The following is a 22,279-nucleotide window of genomic DNA, read 5'->3' on the forward strand; positions in this document are numbered from 1 at the left end:
GGGCTGCTTTAAGGTCCCTCCACCCTTATTGGGGTCCTTCAAGCAGTTTCTTCCATGGGGGAAGAAATTTGGCGGGACAGCTCCTCACATATTCACATTGTTTTTAATGGGAGCCTCCAACAAAAAGTGCTATTCGGACCGAAAAAACGACAATTTCACCATTAATATGAGCCAGGATGAAAGATTCCTGTTTGAGGATATTGATAGCGACGGACGAGAAAAAAAAAAAAAAGTTTAAAAAAACAACGCGATTGCGTTGTTTGCATTGCAATGTTTTTAGACACATTCACTAGGTTAATTCTGGGAAATCCCTTATCTTTCTATTGTGTTGCTAGTGTTTGAGTGAGTTTAATATTACCTGATAGTCGGAAGGGTGTGTCCAAAAGCTCAGCTTTTCTCCGGTAAGAACTGACTTTTTAACCACAATTTTCTCACCGAAACCTGCTGGTTGACATGTGTTCGGGATCCATGTTCTCTTGACCGCGCTCTGATCCATAGGAAAGTTTCACCTCCAGGAATTTTAATCAAGGAATCACCGTGTGGCTAAAGGCTAAAGCTTCCCAACTCCATCTTTCTACTGTGACTTCTCCAATATTAATTGAACAAATTGCAAAAGATTCAGCAACACAGATCTCCAAAATACTATGTAATTATGCAGTTAAAGCAGACAACTTTTAGCTGTGTGTGTCCGCAGCACTCATACTTCCTAAAAACCTGTGACGTCTTGCATACACGTCATCATTACACGATGTTTCGAAGACGAAACTCCCGCGGAATTTAAAATTGTAATTTAGTAAACTAAAAAGTCCTTATTGGCATGTGTTGCAATGTTTATATTTCATCATTGATATATAAACTATCAGACTGCATGGTGGGTAGTAGTGGGTTTCAGTAGGCCTTTAAGTAAAAGTACCGTTACTTAAGAGCAGGGGTCTCAAACTCAATTTACCTGGGGCCACTGGACGCAAAGTCTAAGTGAGGCTGGGCCGCGAGAAAATTCATCCATCCATCCGTCTTCCACTTATCCGAGGTCGGGTCGCGGGGGCAGCAGCCTAAGCAGGGAAGCCCAGACGCTCCTCTCCCCAGCCACTTTGTCAAGCTCTTCCCGGGGAATCCCGAGGCGTTCCCAGGCCAGCCGGGAGACATAGTCTTCTCAACGTGTCCTGGGTCTTCCCCGTGGCCTCCTACGGGTCGGGCGTGCCCAAAACACCTCCCTAGGGAGGCGTTCGGGTGGCATCCTGACCAGATGCCCAAACCACCTCATCTGGCTCCTCTCGATGTGGAGGAGCAGCGGCTTTACTTTGAGCTCCTCCCGGATGGCAGAGCTTCTCACCCTATCTCTAAGGGAGAGACCCGCCACTCAGCGGAGGAAACTCATTTCGCCCGCTTGTACCCGTGATCTTGTCCTTTCGGTCATAACCCAAAGCTCATGACCATAGGTGAGGATGGGAACTTAGATCGCCCGGTAAATAGAGAGCTTTGCCTTCCGGCTCAGCCCCTTCTTCACCACAACGGATCGATACAGTGTCCGGATTACTGAAGACGCCGCAGATCCTCCTGTCGATCTCACGATCCACTCTTCCCCCCACTCGTGAACAAGACTCCGAGGTACTCCGCAAGAAAATATTTATTAAACATTTTTTTGCTTACTCTTCAGCATGTCGGCGGTCGGCTCACAGGGATAGTGAGCGCAAAAAAGTGACGGCTCCGGGAGTGTTATCCGGCGTCATATGTGTAGTGTTCATCGTGTGAGGTAATGCAAATTAAACCATAAAAAAAACAAATAACAGTTTGAATTGGTCCAAGTTATCAAGGACTGTTATTATTGACAGACAGGTGTCACGGTGTGACTGCAGCCAGGCATGTAAGAAAACCGTCGTCTCCATGGCAACGGTTCTGTCGCTTTCACTCATTTGCCGCTTTTCCACTAATGCAGGGGTAGGCAACCCAGAACGTTGAAAGAGCCATTTAGGACCCAAATAACAAAAATGTTTCTTTCTCTGGAGCCAGCGGGGAGCATATCTACCAATCACCACACCGTGATTGGTAGATTACTTCAGCTCCGCACACAACGCTGTCAAGGGCCATTCATATAAAACTTGCGGGCCGCACTAACATAGTTTAATGTTAGTGCGGCCATATTAAGGTGGGGCCCGCAAAATAACGTCTCGCGGGCCGCAATTGGGCCGCGTGTCTGAGACCCCTGCTTAAGAGTATCTTTATTTTAGTAAAAATGAAAAGTAGTCGTCCAATTAATTATTAATTGAAAATAACTACTGAAGTATTAACTGCTGAGAAACGTCTGGTTTATTTAGTTGCTATTTTTTAATGATACTTACTCCTATAATTGGTGTGTTTGTACGTGATGGAACATATACTACAAAACACGCACATTTTACAGTCACTTATTACAAGGTCAAACCATACCATACCGGACCGCGCCAAGTGAATTATGCATGGCCTTCCAACGTTGTCCAAGGCCGACCTAGAGATGTTTAAGTGTGATGATAATCTCTCATCGTCTCTCATTTACCGAGTTTAATCTTGTGAACGGCTCTTTTAGGTGACTGATTAGTAGAGCTGTGTAAAAAAAAAAAAAAAAAAATGTTGAGATTGATCGTGATTCTTATTTGTAAGGATTCTTAATCGATTAAAAAAAGAGCATATGTGCTGTTAAAACATTAAAAAACTAGAACAGAGGTGTCAAACTTGAGGCCTGGGGACAATTTTGTCCCGCCACATCCTTTTTCTGTGTCCTCCCCCACATCATTTTACTGTGGTGTAGTCCGCCAGATCCTTTTAATGTGTCCCCCCCACATTTTTTTGTGTTAGGCTACATCATTCTAATGTGGCCCGCCACATCCTTTTACTGTGGTCTGCTACATCCTTTTACTGTGGTCTGCTACATCCTTTAACTGTGGCGTGGCCCGCCACATCCTTTTACTGTCCCCCCCACATCATATTATGTGTTAGACCACATCATTCTAATGTGGCCCGCCCCATCCTTTTACTATGGCACGCTACATCATTTTATGTGTCCTCCCCCACGTCATTTTGTGTTAGGCTACATCATTTTATGTGTTAGACCACATCATTCTAAACATCCTTTTACATTGGCACACCACATTCTCTTACTGTGCCCCCCCCCGCATCCTCTTACTGTGTTCCCCCCCCCCACACACACACACACACACATCCTTTTATTGTATGTACCCCACGTCCTTTTACTGTGGCCCGCCACATCCTTTTACCGTGTTCCCTGCCACATCATTTTCCTGTGGCCTGCCACAACCTTTTACAGTGTTCCTTCACATCATTTTATGTGTTAGGCCACATCATTCTAATGTGACCCGCCACATCCTTTTGCTGTGTCCCCCCCACCTCATTTTACTTTTAGACCCCACATAATTTTACTGTGGCCCGCCACATCCCTTTACCCGGGCCACGTCCTTTTACAGTGTCCCCGTCACATCTTTTTACCGTCACCCCCACATCATTTTATAGTGGCTTGATACATCCTTTTACTGTGTCCCCCCCACATCATTTTATGTGTTAGGCCACATCATTCTAATGTGAACTGCCACATCCTTTTACTGTGGCCTAACACATCCTTTTACAGAGTCCCCTCCCACATCCTTTTACTGTGTCCCCCCCGCACCCCCCACCAACATAATTTTACTGTGTGTCCGCCACAACTTTTTAATCGGGCCACACTCTTTAATTGTGGCCCGCCACATCCTTGTACTGTGTCCCCCCACATCATTTAATGTGTTAGACCACATCATTCTAATGTGTCCCCCATCATTCTAATGTGTCCCTTCCACATAATTTTACTGTGGCACGCCACGTCCTTTTACTTGGGCCAAATCCTTTTATTGTGGCACACCACATCATTCTAATGTGGCCCATCGTAACATTGTATGTGGTCAGCCAAATCATTTTATTGTGGATCCGCACTTAATTTTAAGTGGCCTGTCTCATACTTTTCATGTGGCTCACCACATAATTGTAAGGTGGCCCTCCATATCATTTTAAGTGGCCCTCCTTTGTCATTTTAATGTGGCCCATCACTACATTTTATTATGATGTTCAAGCATTTTTTCGGTTATCAAAATAAATACTTAAATATCTGCTTGTCATCTTGACTTACAATTTCATAAATAAGTTATCCATCAATCTTTTAGTACAAAATAGAAAATGTAAAAACAGTCCTTGTAAATTGTTTATGAAGGCTATTATGTTTATATACATATATATTCACTGTTACTTGATTATATGAATGTTCTTTGTTATAGTTTGTAAGAGAACATTGAAGAGTTGTTGCTTTTTACAGTGTGTAGTTTGAGTGCGGTCATGTGATTGCCCGGCTCCGTTTGATTGGTGGAATGGAGCCAAAGGTCACTCGGGCTTATGTTGGATTGGTGAAACAGAGTCATGTGACAGAAGTCTCTTTAATGAGCCAAATGAATACGCCTTAGCAAGCACTAATCAGTAGATTATGAATAAATATGATATGAAACTCAACATAACAGAGTAAAAGCAGTATTTTCTTCTTCACAAAAATGTATGTCAAACCCTTAAAGAGTCCAGGAAGGAGTGTCAGTATATTTTCACCTTTTCTGTCAGGTGTTAACTGGTTAACTTGCTTTATTGCCAACCACTGCAAGTCTATAAACATTGCGGATGAATACATGTTTACAATGAACGTTGAAGTATTTGGAGTACAACTCGACAAGGAAAACATATAGAGTACTCATTGTATCCGCATAACGGTCATCGCTGGAGCCAGCTTACTAGCCTAAATGCTAACATGAAATTATGAGACATTGAAGTCTTTCCCTTAAATAAAACCTACCTCAACATAAAAACATGACTGTTTGAAAAACATATTCAACCGTGCACATTGAACTGGCAAACTGTGCTCTCTTAGAACGGAGTGATCGTTCTGTACCGGCGTTTTACGGTGCGTTTAAGGACCACTGAACAGAGTAGGATGCCGCAACCCCTGCCAGAAATGGTGATGATAGTAATACATAATACATTTGTTGTGCACTTTTAATTTATTCACGATGAGTTGAGTTTATACCAAAAATCTCTATTTTGGTTTCATCTGACCACATGACATTCTCCCAATCCTCTGCTGTATCATCCATGTATCCATTTTGGTATAAACTCAACTTGTCGTGTTTGGAGGAAGAAAAATACTGCGTTGCATCCCAAGAACACCATACCTACTGTGAAGCATGGGGGTGGAAACATCATGCTTTGGGGCTGTTTTTCTGCTAAGGGGACAGGACGACTGATCCGTGTTAAGAAAAGAAGGAATGGAGCCATGTATCGTGAGATTTTGAACCAAAACCTCCTTCCATCAGTGAGAGCTTTGAATAGTTGACCAAATACTTATTTTCCACCATAATTTAGAAATAAATTCTTTAAAATTCCTACAATGTGAATTCCTGGATTTTTTTTCACATTCTGTCTCTCACAGTTGAAGTGTACCTATGATGAAAATTACAGACCTCTGTCATCATTTTAAGTGGGAGAACTTGCACAATCGGTGGTTGACTAAATACTTTTTTGCCCCACTGTGTGTGTATAAATATATATGTATATATGTGTATATATATATATATATATATATATATATATATTAGTCTTCATGTATGAGATCTAGGGCTGCCAATTATTACCAAAGTAATAACTAAGATTATTGTTATCAATATTGATATCATGATTACTGATTTTTAGGTAAAGCTAATAAAAGAATCAATCAATCAATCAGCAGTGTTGGGGTGTGAATTTAATACCATCATGTCATTTGTAATGTCTAATAAAAAGTATAAAATAAATGTTATCCATGTATATATAGACAAATATTAGGTCTTTTTTATTCTTTAATAACATCAACTTGTCAGCTTTTTGTCATTACATGATGCCTTTATCTCTACTTTTACATTTTGATCGTTTTTTTATTTTTTTTATTAATATTTTTCAAAGTACATGTAGATGATGTATCGGGACATATCCATTAGGAATTTGAGGAGAAATATGTTGTATAGTAATTAACTATACACAATAAAACATCGACAAAATGATGTGTCACATGAATGATTTTTGAAGTAACACCTTAGTGACATGAAAAAAACACAATTAATGCAAAAGAAGCTGGTGTTTACTTTTTGATGTGAAAATAAAACACCAAGCAGTTTGGGTAATAAAGATGAAGTCTAATAAACAATCTTTGTTCTTCTCCGATGCCTCCCTCGTGTTTCAGTACCACAGTTTGGCCAACAAAAAAAAAAACCCAGGGTGATACTTCTCACGTCGAATAAACAATCTTCACAGCCTGCGTAAAAATTTTTTATTTTATAGTATTGATGGTATTTGAACCCTGGTACAGTTTGCAGTCAAATAAAGGAGCGAATATCCCAGTAAACAAAGTAAAGACTTTATAAACAAGTTGTGACAACGTTCACAATGCATCGCCTGCTGCAAAACATCAAATAGTTTTCTCTTTCGCTGTATACTTTTAGTGTGGGGACAAGTGTCTCCAATATTGTCCACACCTGTCTCCATCCAAACACAGCAGTGTGCTCTTAAACGCACGGCGGGAAGCGAGGGAAAATGACGTTAAACCAGGTGTCACCAACCTTTTTGAAACCAAGAGCTACTTATTGGGTACTGATTAATGCGAAGGGCTACAAGTTTGATATACACTTAAATAAAGTGCCAGAAATAGCCAATTTGCTCAATTTACCTTTAACTCTGTTATTGTTAACAATTAATGATATTTATCTTTGTGAAAACACTGATCATATTAATGATTTCTCACAATAAATATATATAGAAACAGAAAAAAAAAGGGTATTTCTGTCTGTCATTCCGTCGTACATTTTTTTTCCTTTTACGGAAGTTTTTTTTTTAGAGAATAAATGATGAAAAAAACACTTAATTGAACGGTTTAAAAGAGGAGAAAACAGAAAAGAATTGAAGAGAAAAACTAGCTAATTCACTGGTTTAAATGTAACTTAGATATTGGGTTTCACTATGTAAAGCGCTTTGAGTCACTAGAGAAAAGCGCTATATAAATATGATTCACTTCACTTCACTAATTCGAATCATTTTGAAAAAAATAAAGAATTTATGGAACATTAGTAATTTTTCCTGATTAAGATTAATTTTAGAATTTTGTTGACATGTTTTAAATAGGTTAAAATCCAATCTGCACTTTGTTAGAATATATAACAAATTGGACCAAGCTATATTTCCAACAAAGACTAATCATTATTTCTTCTAGATTTTCCAGAACAAAAATTTTAAAATAAATTCAAGACTTTGAAATAAGATTTAAATTTGATTCTAAAGATTTTTTAACTTTGCCAGAATAATTTTTGGGAATTTTATTCATAATAAGTTTGAAGAAATATTTCACAAATATTCTTTGTCGAAAAAACAGAAGCTAAAATGAAGAATTAAATTGAAATTTATTTATTATTCTTTACAATAAAAAAATAAAATACTTGAACATTGATTTAAATTATAAGGAAATAATTCAATAGGTAAAAAGGTATATGTATTTAAAAATCCTAAAATCATTTTTAAGGTTTTATTTTTTTCTCTAAAATTGTCTTTCTGAAAGTTATAAGAAGCAAAGTAAAAAAATAAATGAATTTATTTAAACACGTGAAGACAAAATATTTTCTTGGATTTTCAAATTCTATTTGAGTTTTGTCCCTCTTAGAATTAAAAATGAAAAGCAAAGCGAGACCAGCTTGCTAGTAAATAAATACAATTTAAAAAAATAGAGGCAGTTCACTGGTAAGTGCTGCTATTTGACCTATTTTTAGAACAGGCCAGCGGGCTACTCATCTGGTCCTTACGGGCTACCTGGTGCCCGTGGGCACCGCGTTGGTGACCCCTTCGTTAACCCAAGCTCCGTTTACCCCAAGAGGAAATCTCCGCAGCAAAGTCTGTGTCGTTAGTCTGCCATGAGTATCAAGCCAAACACCGCTAGTGCTCATGCGCCTGACTTTGTGTTGCCTAAAATGCATGATGGTTTTACAGTAATTAAAAAAAATTAAACGGTATTACAATCGGGAATTATTGCAAATTATCATTATACCGTTTACTGTTACATCCCTCGTCTATTAACAAGTAAAAAGTCAAGGGCAGTAACGGCATCTTTTTCCGCATACATTTTTTGGGCGTTACGGCAAATGACGATGGTGGTCGCGGCACTTGCCGCAGTTACATTTTAAATTTGAACCCCGCGTTTGTACAGTGAGTGCTACTGTTAGCCAATGATTATTAATTTTGACCATTTGCAAGCAGGTATGCTGATGATTTCTTTTCTTTGTCTTCTAGTTTAGATGCCTCGGCCAAGATGAGTGTCAAGGCCTTCGAGCTCATCCCGGCTGTGGAGCGGGACCTCCTCATGGGCGATAAGGCTCGTATCAACATCGAATGTATCGAATGTTGTGGGAAGCACTTATATGTGGGGACCAACGACTGTTTCATCCACCACTTCCTGCTGGACGAGGTTACCTCCGCCAAAGGGAAGCGGACTTACTCGGCCCAGAAACTGCTTCACAAGTATCTGGGCCTGAAGAAGCCGGTGGCGGAACTGCGGGCCGCCTCGGCCCTGGAGCGCCTGATCGTGCTGTGTGACGGCGTGGTGTTCCTCGTGGACATGGTGACCCTGGAGACTGTGCCGTCGGCCGCGGGAGGCGGAGCCCGTATCCGAGGCGTGACGGCGTTTTGCATCAACGAGAACCCGGTGAATGGCGATCCGTTCTGCGTAGAGATGGGTGTCCTTTCCTCGAAGCGCAGGACTGTTCAGATTTACATGGTGTACGACGACCGGGTGCAGCTGCTCAAAGAGGTGACCACGCCGGAGCAGCCCTGCGCCGTCTGTCTCGACGGCTACTTCCTGTGCCTGGCGTTGGCGACGCAGTACATGATCCTGAACTACCACACAGGAGCCGCCCAAGATCTCTTCCCTTACAACAGCGAGGAGAGGAGACCCATAGTGAAGAGGATTGGTAGGGAGGAGTTCCTCTTGGCGGCGCCGGGTGGTCTTGGTAAGTTCATGCACACACGTTTTGCTATTCATGTTATCACACCGTGTGTATTGTATTGCACCGTTGATGTTTTACATGCAGAAGTCACATGTTTGATACTCAATCAGGGTTTCTGTACAGTGGTACCTCGGCTTTCATTAGTAAAACATTCTAAAAGGTTTGACGAAGACCAAATCGTACGAAAACCGAATACAATTTTGACTTAAGAAATCATCCATCCCATCCATTTCCTACCACTTGGGGTCGCTAGGGTTGCTGGAGCCTATCTCAGCTGCATTCAGGTGGAAGGCGGTGTACACGCTGGACAAGTCGCCACCTAATCACAGGGCCAACACATAGACAGACAACATTCACACTAGGGCTGGGCGATATGGCCATTTTTTAATATCGCGATATTTTTTGGCCCTATCGCGATATACGATATACTGTATATCTCGGTATTTTGCCTTAGCCTTGAATGAACACTTGATGCATATAATCACAGCAGTATGATGATTCTATGTGTCTACATTTAAACATTCTTGTTCATACTGCGTTAATATATGCTAATTTTTAACTTTCATGCAGAGAAGGAAATCACAAGTAAGTCAATTTAACAAAACTGCTTTTATTAAACAGTTATCAGCAGGTGACTTTTCAAACGATGCTACATATTAGCAGTAATGCTACTTTTGGTAGCAATGCTTGTGCCCCACACTTGACAAATTAAAGTTGTCTATTCGACATATTCCCGCTTGAAGCCGAACCACCGCCAGACGATGGACCCCGTGTTATTTTTCTTGGGGATTAATTCTTCCTTCATTTGTTACCAGATTCGCATCTTCTTTCTCTCGTATTATCACTCGCAACACTCCGCTAATCACAGCTACCGTTAGCCATGCTGCTACCTCTCTGCTGGGCGAGGGCGTATACGTATGTGATGTATGACGTGACAGTATGTGACGTGTGTAAAAATGTGCGCTCGCTGTCTGTGAGAAGGAGAGACAAGAAGAAGTGGGAAGAGCCTGTAGTGTAATGCCCGCAGCTAAAAGCAACTGCGTGAGAACGTATACTTGAATATTACAATATAGTCATTTTCTATACCGCACGGAGACAAACCCGCGATATATCGCATGTATCGATATATCGCCCGGACCTAGTCACACACTAGCTCATGTAAAACAAATTAATTAATTCCAGACACCTACAAATATTAACACAAAACACTTTTTTATAGAGAACAATTGTAGTGTGACATGCAAAAAACAAATCAAAATACAATCGTACCTTAAAGGTGGGATATCCATCCATCCATTCTCTACCGCTTTTTCCCTTTGGGGTCGCGGTGGGCACTGGTGCCTATCTCAGCTACAATCGGGCGGAAGGCGTCGTACACCCTGGACAAGTCGCCACCTCATTGCAGGGCCAACACAGATGGATGGACAACATTCACTCTCACATTCACACACTAGGGCCAATTTAGTGTTGCCAATCAACCTATCCCCAGGTGCATGTCTTTGGAAGTGGGAGGAAGCCGGAGTACCCGGAGGGAACCCACGCATTCACGGGGAGGTTATGCAAACTCTACACAGAAAGATCCCGAGCCTGGGATTTAACCCCAGACTACTCAGGACCTTCGTATTGTGAGGCAGACGCACTAACCCCTCTTCCACCGTGAAGCCCAAAGGTGGGGTAACTAAGTTATATTATTTACTTAAATTTTTTTTTTTTTTATTGGCGTCATTCCGTAGCATCCTTAACGGTAATCCATCCATCAATTTCTACCGCTTGTCCATTTCAAGGGATGCGGAGGGTTGCTGGAGCCTATCTCAGCTGAAGCCAATAAAATGATCCCCTTTTGTATTGTGTTTCAATATATTTGATATAAAAAAAATTTTTTATTTTTTTTGTTCTAGTCCAGCTACTCAGGCAAATCATATTGTTGATGTAGATGCCTATGTCGGCTGTACAGATGTACCAAAAAATAAGTGTGGGATACTTCTCTTGTTGCCTTATTTCAGGGGACGGCAACCCAAAATGTTGAAAGAGCCATATTGGACCAATCCATCCATCCATTTTCTACCGCTTATTCCCTTTTGGGGTGGCGGGGGGCGCTGGTGCCTATCTCAGCTACAAAAACAAATCTGTCTGAAGCCGCAAAAAATTAAAAGCCATATTACATACAGATAGTGTGTCATGAGATATAAATTGATTTAAGAGGACTTAAAGGAAACTAAATGAGCTCAAATATAGCTACAAATGAGGCATAATGATGCAATATGTACATGTAGCTCGCCTAAATAGCATGTTAGCATCGATTAGCTTGCAGTCATGCAGTGACCAAATATGTCTGATTAGCACTCCACACAAGTCAATAACATCAACAAAACTCACCTTTGTGGATTCATGCACAACGTTAAAAGTTTGGTGGTCAAAATGAGACAGAAAAAAAATGGCATAAAACATGTCTTAGAAAGTCGAAGAAAGTTATACATGTAAACAAACTACAGTGAGTTCAAGGACCGCCAAAATTAGCAGGACAAAACGGCGCTCGCCAAATACTCAAATCAGTGAAGCATGCTTAATATAAATAGCTTTATAACAATTAGCGAGGTTTGTGTCATGTTTGTCCTGCAGAAACCATATTAAAACAACAAATATGTTTTTTTCCCCCTCATCTTTTTCCATTTTTCATACACTTTTGAAAAAGCTCCAGAGAGCCACTAGGGCGGCGCTAAGGAGACGCATGCAGCTCGAGAGCCGCGGGTTGCCGACCCCCGCCTTATTTGTATTTGACTTTATTAAATGGATTTATATTATTAGGACTTTTAGCTGCAGGCGTACACTTCAGGCTCTCCTCGCTCTTTCCTGTGTCTCCACCTCACAGACAAGCAGGCGCACATTCTTACATACGTCACAAACTGTCACATCACATGTACCATACACGGCCTAGCCCAGCAATGAGGTAGCGCTGTGGCTAACGTAGCCGTACGAGAGAACGATGGTGCGGATCTGGTAACAAATGAAGGAAGACTTAATTCCCAATTAAAAATAGCAGGGTTTCCATCGTCTGGCGGTAGTTCGGCTTCAAGTGGGAATATGTCGAACAGACAACCGTAATTTGTCTAGTGTGGGGGGAAAAAGGGTTGCTATAAAAAGTAGCATTACTGCTAATATGTAGCATCATTTGAAAAGTCACTCGCTTGAGAATGAAGAGAATTTCATAACCTTAGTAACATACCACATAGTGAAGGACAAATACTATTTGATATCCTATTATGGAGCTCATTTTTATTTGACACTTAAAATGTCTTTGTGAATCTTGCAATTTATGTTTTGGGAATGTCATGAATGTTTGTGCCGTTGCTTAATAACTTTAACAAATAAACTTTTGGTCAATTGACTTAGTTGTGATTTCCCTCTCTGCATGAATTTTAATGTAGACAATATAGAATCATCATACCGCTGTGATTATATGCATCAAGTGTTCATTCAAAGCCAAGGCAAAATATCTTAATATATATCGTATATCGCAAAATGGCCAAAAAATATCGCCCACCCCTAACTGGAAATACAACTGAAAGCAGAACCTTGTAGATTGTTATAGTAACAATAGGTTAAGCTTTGTCAGTGTGCCGTGTGTTACCCAGTTTCCCATAGGGGAACAACTTTAATACGTTGTTAATACAAACCCCGTTTCCATATGAGTTGGGAAATAATGTTCGATGTAAATATAAACGGAATACAATGATTTGCAAATGATTTTCAACCTAGTATATTCAGTTGAATATGCTACTAAGACAACATATTTGATGTTCAAACTGATAAACTTTTTTTTTTTTTGCAAATAATCATTAACTTTAGAATTTGATGTCAGCAACACGTGACAAAGAAGTTGGGAAAGGTGGCAATAAATACTGATAAAGTTGAGGAATGCTCATCAAACACTTATTTGGAACATCCCTCAGGTATGCAGGCTAATTGGGAACAGGTGGGTGCCATGAATGGGTATAAAAACAGCTTCCCAAAAAATGCTCAGTCTTTCACAAGAAAGGATGGGGCGAGGTACACACCTCTGTCCACAACTGTGTGAGCAAATAGTCAAACAGTTTAAAACAGTGTTTCTCAAAGTGCAATTGCAAGAAATTTAGGGATTTCAACATCTATGGTCCATAATATCATCAAAAGGTTCAGAGAATCTGGAGAAATCACTCCACGTAAGCGGCATGGCCGGAAATCAACATTGAATTACCTTGACCTTCGATTCCTCAGACGGCACTGTATCAAAAACGGACATCAATCTCCAAAGAATATCACCACATGGGATCAGGAACAATTCAGAAAACCACTGTCACTAAATACAGTTTGTCGCTACATTTGTAAGTGTAAGTTAAAGCTGTACTATGCAAAGCGAAAGCCATTTATCAACAACATCCAAAAACGCTGCCGGCTTCTCTGGGCCCGAGATCATCTAAGAAGGACTGATGCAAAGTGGAAAAGTGTTCTGTGGTCTGACGAATCCACATTTCAAATTGTTTTTGGAAATATTCGACATCGTGTCATCCAGACCAAAGGGGAAGCGAACCATCCAGACTGTTATCGACACAAAGTTCTAAAGCCAGCATCTGTGATGGTATGGGGGTGCATTAGTGCCCAAGGCATGGGTAACTTACACATCTGCGAAGGCACCATTAATGCTGAAAGGTACATACAGGTTTTAGAACAACATATGCTGCCATCTAAGCGCTGTCTTTTTCATGGACGCCCCTGCTTATTTCAGCAAGACAATGCCAAGCCACATTCAGCACGTGTCACAACAGCGTGGCTTCGTAAAACAAGAGTGCGGGTACTTTCCTGGCCGGCCTGCAGTCCAAACCTGTCTCCCATCGAAAATGTGTGGCGCATTATGAAGCGTAAAATACGACAGCGGACTGTTGAAGGACTGAAGCTCTACATAAAACAAGAATGGGAAATAATTCCACTTTCAAAGCTTCAACAATTAGTTTTCTCAGTTCCCAAACGTTTATTGAGTGTTGTTAAAAGAAAAAGTGATGTAACACAGTGGTGAACATGCTCTTCCCCAACTACTTTGGTACGTGTTGCAAGCATGAAATTCCAAGTTAATTATTATTTGCAAAAAAAAATAAAGTTTGAGTTTGAACATCAAATATCTTGTCTTTGTAGTGCATTTAATTGAATATGGGTTGAAAACGATTTGCAAATCATTGTATTCCGTTTATATTTAAATCTAACACAATTTCCCAACTCATATGGAAACGGGGTTCGTACAAGGTTTGTTTTTTAAAAGGCATGTCACACATTAAAAGGAAGGTGTCCTAAGGTATCATAATCAGGCAAGAGACAACTGTTATCTCAAAACACTCTTAAGTTGGGGTCGAGGTACCAGTGTGTACAGGGAGGGGGGGACAGAGAACCATGCAGACGCCACCTTTGTTATTTGCTGCAAGTTCCTTATTTTTCAGTCTTTCCCAACCATGGTTAGGAACGTAAACAATCATACAGATTTTTAGTTTTGGCACTCAATTTTACGGAACGGTACGTACGCAGTGTTTGGCTATAAGACAACCGAGACGGTATACGAATTCTGTATGTTTTGTGAACATTTTCGTCAAACCAAATCATAAGAAAACACAACCCTTTCTCCTCTGCAAAACAGACAGGGCGCCTGTAAAACTGCCGTTTTTGGTGGAGTTCAAAGATTGTGTCAAATTTGCGCAACAAAATCTGCTCAACATTAACCAAAAGGAATTAAGGGAAGTTGGCTGACAAGAAGAGAACATGCAATGTTGGATGGAAGGGGAGAAAGGAAATGAATAAGCATCCATGTATATATATATATATATTTTTTTTCCAGTGGCAGGAAGCTGCTACTCTTTAACTAGGAGTATGATTGCAGTCCCTTGTAACAGATAAAGTATATAAAGATGCTGGATTTGACAAAGAAATGGCCACTTAGAGCAATGGTTCTCAACCTTTTTTCAGTGATGTACCCCTTGTGAACATTTTTTAAATTCAAGTACCCCCTAATCAGAGCAAAGCATTTTTGGTTGAAAAAAAGATATAAAGAACTAAAATACAGCACTATGTCATCAGTTTCTGATTTATTAAATTGTATAACAGTGCAAAATAGTGCTCATTTGTAGTGGTCTTTCTTTAACTATTTGGAAAAAGATATAAAAATAACTAAAAACTTGTTGAAAAATAAACAAGTTATTCAATTATAAATGAAGATTTCTACACATAGAAGTAATCAACTTAAAGTGCTCTCTTTGGGGATTGTAATAGAGATCCATCTGGATTCATGAACTTAATTCTAAACATTTCTTCACAGAAAATAAAATCTTTAACATCAATATTTATTTAACATGTCCACAAAATATGTAGCTGTCAACACTGAATATTGCATTGTTGTATTTCTTTTCACAGTTTATGAATTTACATTCATATTTTGTTGAAGTATTACTCAATAAATATATTCATGAAGGATTTTTGAATTGTTGCTATTTTTAGAATATTTAAAAAAAATTATACGTACCCCTTGGCATACCTTCTAGTACCCACAGGGGTACGCGTGAGAACCACGGACCTAGAGGATTGTGAAATTATCCACAACAATCAGAACAATAGAATGAAACTTAAAAATTGCTCTGGCAGTATTTGATTATCCTAATTAAAGATTGCTGTCAATGGGAAAAAGTGGTCCAGCCTCAGACAGATCATTCAATCATTGTGTGAAAGCTCAACATCCAGGCTAGCCGAAGCCAAAGCCCACTTTCCCTACACTACAAGAGACGCAGAGCGTCCAATGGGTGGGACAAAGCCGAGCTTTTATCCAATGACTGTCAAGTTTGGCGGCGGTGGACCGATCCACTCTATGCTCCCCCATTGAAGTCAATGGATGCTCAGCTTCAACACTGCTACATTGGATGTGTTGAAACTGGTCTGTGGTTTCCTAAGTGAAGCCAAGATTTCTCTAAATCTGATCATTAACCAGACAATCATCTTAACATTATATGCACTACACACATGTGAATGAAGAGCAACCCTTACTCAACAGCCATACATGTCACACTAAGGGTGGCAGTATGAACAACACTGTCATAAAACTGTGCCATATAGTGAAAGCACACTAAATGACAATGACAAACATTTTTGGGGAGAATATTTGCACCGCAACACAACATAAACACTAAAGAAAAAAATCCCAGACTTCCCTGCAGCACCAACTCTTCCAGAACGCTACAATATAACCAAATGACATTAGTTGATCTACACCTAACATCCACTGTAAAGATACCAAGTACAATAGTGTATCTAGTCGATACTCTTATGATAACATCGATATTTTTTAGCATCACAAGATATTTTTTCGTTTTTTAAGATTTATATTATGTTTATAAACTCAGGAAATATATCCCTGGACACATGACGACTTTGAATATGACCAATGTATGATCCTGTAACTACTTGGTATCGGATTGATACCCAAGTTTATGGTATGATCCAAAACTAATGTAAAGCATCCAAACAACAGAAGAATAAGTGATTCTTACATTTTAACAGAAGTGTAGATAGAACATGTTGAAACAGAAAATAAGCAGATATTAAAAGTTAATTAGAAAGTAGGTTAGTAATTCATTTTCTTCTACTTGTCCTTAATAATTTTGACAAAATAATAGAATGGAAAATGACACAATATGTTACTGCATATGTCAGCTGACTATTTAGGAGTCTTTGTTTGACTAGACTTAGACTTCCTTTTTATTGTCATTCAAATTTGAACTTTACAGTACAGATAAGAACAAAATTTCGTTGCATTAGCTCATGGTAGTGCAAAATAAAACAGCAATAAGGTGAAGATATAAATAAATACATTACTTTACAGATAAATATATTGCACTTTTTCATATGCATCCACGTTAATGGATATATGTTATATTGTCTTTATATTCCAGTGAGTTAATCCAATTTTTGGGGGGAATTGAGGGGATTATTATGATTCATTCAAGAGTCTTATGGCTTGAGGGAAGAAGCTGTGTGTTTGCTTATTAAGAAGCTGTTTGTTTGCTTATTAAGAAGCTGTTTGTTTGCTTACTAATAAAAGACAAGTCGTCTTGTATGTTCAATATTTTATTTGAGGACAAACTTGCAATAAGAAACGTATGTTTAATGTACCCTAAGATTTTTTGTTAAAATAAAGCCAATAATGAATTTTTTTTGTGTTCCCCTTGATTTACTAAAGTAACAAAATACATTTTGGTACTTTTTCAATGAATGGGAATGATGTCAGCTGTCCCGAAAGTAGATGATTCTGAACAAAACCCCAACACATTCTAGGGCATGTTTAGTCAATGAAACATAACCAAAAAAGTACATAATTGACCACTCAAGCTGACCTTTCCTTGCAGTCTGAGAGCAATCACCACCGATGTATTGCATGCAACACCAAACTAAGTAACCAAGCATCAATAAGATCTGTCTCCGCCCACCCCTTTTTCCAAAAGGAATGTTTGCCAATGCAGAAGGGGCCTCCCAACGGGCGCCTGTCAGCTGGTCCGAGAACGTGATCGGCGCGGCCGTCTCCTTCCCGTATGTGGTGGCCTTAGACGAGAGCTTCATCACCATCCACAGCATGTTGGACCAACAGCTGAAACAGACCCTTTCATTCAGGGATGGACACCTTCTACAGGACTTTGAAGGTCTTCTTTCCAGAGTGGATGTTCAACATGATCACAGCAGCAGTGGGAACCGGCATGTTCTGATCTGTGAGTGTTTTTTAGGGAAGGTCATTCTGGCGTCCACTAAAGCCGTGTACGTTCTGGTACCAATGCCACTGGAGAGACAGATCCAGGACTTGTTGGCCAGCCACAGAGTGGAGGAGGCGCTCATACTTACAGAGGGAGCGCAAAGAAATATTCCCAAAGAAAAATTCCTGGTAATTCATACTGTTTGTATAATTTGTATGACTTAATATTGCTCCAGATCTAATTCACACTTGTGGTTCCCCCCGGTAGAACCCCAATATGCTTGGCACATGTACAAACCCCGTTTCCATATGAGTTGGGAAATTGTGTGAGATGTATATATAAACGAAATACAATAATTCGCAAATCCTTTTCAAGCCATATTCAATTGAATGCACTACAAAGACAACATATTTGATGTTCAAACTCATAAAATAATTTTTTGGCGGATGATCATTAACTTTAGAATTTGATGCCAGCAACACGTGACAAAGAAGTTGGGAAAGGTGGCAATAAATACCGATGAAGTTGAGGAATGCTCATCAAACACTTATTTGGAACATCCCACAGGTGTGCAGGCTAATTGGGAACAGGTGGGTGCCATGATTGGGAATAAAAACAGCTTCCCAAAAAATGCTCAGTCTTTCACAAGAAAAGATGGGGCGATGTACACCCCATTTGTCCACAACTGCATGAGCAAATAGTCAAACAGTTTAAGAACAACGTTTCTCAAAGTGCAAGTGCAAGAAATTTAGGGATTTCAACATTTACGGTCCATAATATCATCAAAAGGTTCAGAGAATCTGGAGAAATCACTCCACGTAAGGAGCATGGCCGGAAACTAACATTGAATAACCGTGACCTTCGATCCCTCAGACCGCACTGTATCAAAAACCAACATCAATCTCTAAAGGATATCACCACATGGGCTCAGGAACACTTCAGAAAACCAGTTGGTCGCTACATCTGTAAGTGCAAGTTAAAGCTCTACTATGCAAAGTGAAAGCCATTTATCAACAACATCCAGAAACGCCGCCGGCTTGTCTGGGCCCAATATCATCTAAGATGGACTGATGCAAAGTGGAAAAGTGTGCTGTGGTCTGACGAGTCCACATTTCAAATTGTTTTTGGAAAAATTCAACATCGTGTCATCCGGACCAAAGGGGAAGCAAACCATCCAGACTGTTATCGACACAAAGTTCAAAAGCTTGCATCTGTGATAGTATGGGGGTGCATTAGTGCCCAAGGCATGGGCAACTTACACATCTATGAAGGCACCATTAATGCTGAAAGGTACATACAGGTTTTGGAACAACATATGCTGCCACCTGAGCGGCGTATTTTTCATGGACGCCTCTGCTTATTTCAGCAAGACAATGCCATGCCACATTCAGCACATGTTATAACAGCGTGACTTTGGAAAAAAAAGTGCGGGTACTTTCCTGGCCCGCCTGCAGTCCGGACCTGTCTCCCATTGAAAACTTGTGGCGCATTATGAAGCGTAAAATACGACAGCAGACTGTTGAACGACTGAAGCTCTACATAAAACAAGAATGGGAAATAATTCCACTTTCAAAGTTTCAACAATTAGTTTCCTCAGTACCCAACTGTTTATTGAGTGTTGTTAAAAGCAAAGGTGATTTAACACAGTGGTGAACATGCCCTTTCCCAACTACTTTTGCACGTGTTACAGCCATGAAATTCTAAGTTAAGTATTATTTGCAAAAACAAAATGAAGTTTGAGTTTGAACATGAACTATCTTGTCTTTGTAGTGCATTCAACTGAATATGGGTTGAAAAGGATTTGCAAATAATTGTATTCCATTTTTATTTACATCTAACACAATTTCCCAACTCATATGGAAACGGGGTTTGTAAATGTCCACTGTGTGAGCCTTAATTCATATGTTGTCACAAACCTAACAATATTTCTATTTCTTTTCTCTACGATTTCTCAGATCTTGCACAAAAGAATTCTGCAACAGGCAGGCTTCATACAGTTTGGCCAGCTTCAATTTGTAGAAGCGAAAGAGCACTTCTGGTAAGTTTTTGTTTGCCTGATGGATGGCTGAACCACATTCTTACACTTAAAAGTTAAAGTTTGCGGGGGCCATTTTTGTTGTTTTTCGTATTCCAAATCAATAAGTTTTTGCATATTTTTTACCTGTTGGGCTCCCTTCAAGTTTGGTCCCTGTTTTTATGGCAAAAAATCTCAAATATGCAATATTTTCTCCAAAAATATATTTCAAAGTGGAATATTAGATGTGAAATAAGTGAAACCTTTAATAGGTCAATAAGGCATAACATTGATTTTAATTCATTATTAATTATTGAACAATGATAGTGTAAACAAAAAACTTACAAAAGTTCCAAAAGGGCCCACTAATGCTGTTTTAAAAATTAAGCCATACATTTTTTTTTTTTACTTTCAACACTTAAATGTTGATCAATTTCAGATCCACTCGTTGATTATAACAGATTTTCTTAACAATAGGGCCCATTGTTAGGCTGCGAAAAATCCGTATGGGCTAGTACTCAGTTGCAATACACTTTTCCGCCACTTAAATGATAAATGGATTGTACTTGTATAGCGCTTTTCTACCTTCAAGGTACTCAAAGCGCTTTGACACTACTTCCACATTTACCCATTCACACACACATTCACACACTGATGGAGGGAGCTGCCATGCAAGGCGCCAACCAGCACCCATCAGGAGCAAGGGTGAAGTGTCTTGCTCAGGACACAACGGACGTGACGAGGTTGGTACTAGGTGGGATTTGAACAAGGGACCCTCGGGTTGCGCACGGCTTGTTTGATATTGTCATTACTGCCACTTGTGGCAGTAATGACAATATCAAACAAGCAGAAGGAGTCTGGAGCTAAAGTCAAGAAGTTTCTTAAGCGCAAAAATGATGACTACAGTGTTGAAGCTTTATTTTCATTTGCACTTATTTTATTGACAGTTTATTTAAGAAACATATATATAAATATTGTTTATTAATTTAGTTAGAATGTATTTATCTATTTTAGCACTGCGTCGTTGTGTATATAAATGTATACTTCGTTTGCACCGTCAGTGTGTGAATGTGTGTGTGAATAGGCGAATGTGAAAATACTGTCAAAGCGCTTTGGGCTCCTTAAAAAGCGGTAGAGAAGCGCCATTCAAGTACAACCCATTTACCATTTGGTTCGTATTTATTTTTGTAATCATCCGGACTTAAAAACGTGATAATTTTGTGATGAACACATGCTTCCATTACCTTTGAAAAGGTGTAAACTGTAAGTAGGTTATATATAATTATTAAGTACGATTAATATTTACTAGGTCAATGGCAATATTTCAGTGGGGCCCGGGTCCATCTGTAGTCATAACGTTAGGCCCCGAAGTCAAAAACAACACCTGGATTTTATGTTTTTATAATTTTTTGTTTATTTTATCCTGTTTTTGTTATAGAAAATAAACAAAATATGCAATATTTTTCCGAAAAAATACATCAAAGTGGAATATTTGATATGAAGTAACAGGAGCATTGATTTTGATTAATTTCTATTTTTTGAACAATGACAATTTAAAAACAATAAGCATTCATGGAAACTTGTTCTTGTTACATCTCACCACTTTTTTTTTTTTTTTTCTGCGATTGTATTTTTAGAGTGTGTTAGAAGGAAAAGGTAAATCAAGAATGACACCACTATCCGCAGTTCTGCACAGTTGCTGTTTGACTGTCTTAAAAGCTCATGCATGCCTCTGTTTACGTCTTTGCAGGAAAGGTCATCTGGATGTGCGGGAGCTGATTTCTCTCTACCCGCTGCTGCTGCCGGCGTCTTCTTCATTCACACGCTGCCACCCTCCTCTGCACCAGTTTGCAGACCTCAATCACTTGGCGCAGGGAGACCAGGGAAAAGTGTTGCGGTGCAAGAAGTTCCTGATCAGCTATTTGGCAGAGGTGAGTGAGGAATTAGGACTTGGCTCATTTTCTACAAGTTCTATTCTTTGAGGTGCTCTCACTTGTCACCTGTATACCTCATACCATTCTCTGCATTCTTGTCCTCCTCACCTTGCAGGTGCGAAGCACAGAGGTAGCAAACGGTTGCAGAGAGGACGTGGACACGGCATTGTTGAAACTGTACGCCGAACAAGATCACGATAGCCTTCTGGACCTGCTGGCGTCAGACAATGCCTGCCTGTTAGCAGACTGTGTCCCGTGGCTGGAAAAATATCACAAGTGTGTATACTGGTGATTGATGTTGGAACTAGGGATGTCCCGATCCAGGTTTTTGCACTTCCGATCCGATACCGATGTCGTTTTTGCACTTCCAATCCGATGCCAATACCGGCCTATCTGAGCATATATTAAAGTTTAAAGTTATTTAGCCTACTTAGTTGTCAGACTCATGTTGAAAAGGGTTTTAGTACTCTTGATAACAACCAGCCAGCTGAATTAAGTGAGTTT

General features: G+C 39.7%; 1 protein-coding gene across 2 annotated transcripts in view; it reads left to right on the forward strand.

Annotated features, from left to right (window-relative positions):
- The window catches only part of tgfbrap1 (transforming growth factor, beta receptor associated protein 1), a 44,165-nt gene that overhangs the window by 1,236 nt on the left and 20,650 nt on the right, over positions 1–22,279 (forward strand). The window contains exons 2-7 of one of the 2 annotated variants that reach the window (XM_061887625.1): positions 8,365–9,080; positions 17,585–17,779; positions 17,861–18,015; positions 19,783–19,865; positions 21,592–21,772; positions 21,891–22,051. In XM_061887625.1, the coding sequence (XP_061743609.1) occupies positions 8,384–9,080; positions 17,585–17,779; positions 17,861–18,015; positions 19,783–19,865; positions 21,592–21,772; positions 21,891–22,051 (1,472 nt within the window). In that variant the 5' untranslated portion in view covers positions 8,365–8,383. The remainder of the gene's footprint in view (positions 1–8,364; positions 9,081–17,584; positions 17,780–17,860; positions 18,016–19,782; positions 19,866–21,591; positions 21,773–21,890; positions 22,052–22,279) is intronic. The other variant, XM_061887626.1, reaches the window with a different exon arrangement.

The sequence above is a fragment of the Nerophis ophidion genome, linkage group LG25 (genome assembly GCF_033978795.1).
Source record: "Nerophis ophidion isolate RoL-2023_Sa linkage group LG25, RoL_Noph_v1.0, whole genome shotgun sequence".
Classification (NCBI taxonomy): Eukaryota; Metazoa; Chordata; class Actinopteri; order Syngnathiformes; family Syngnathidae; genus Nerophis; species Nerophis ophidion.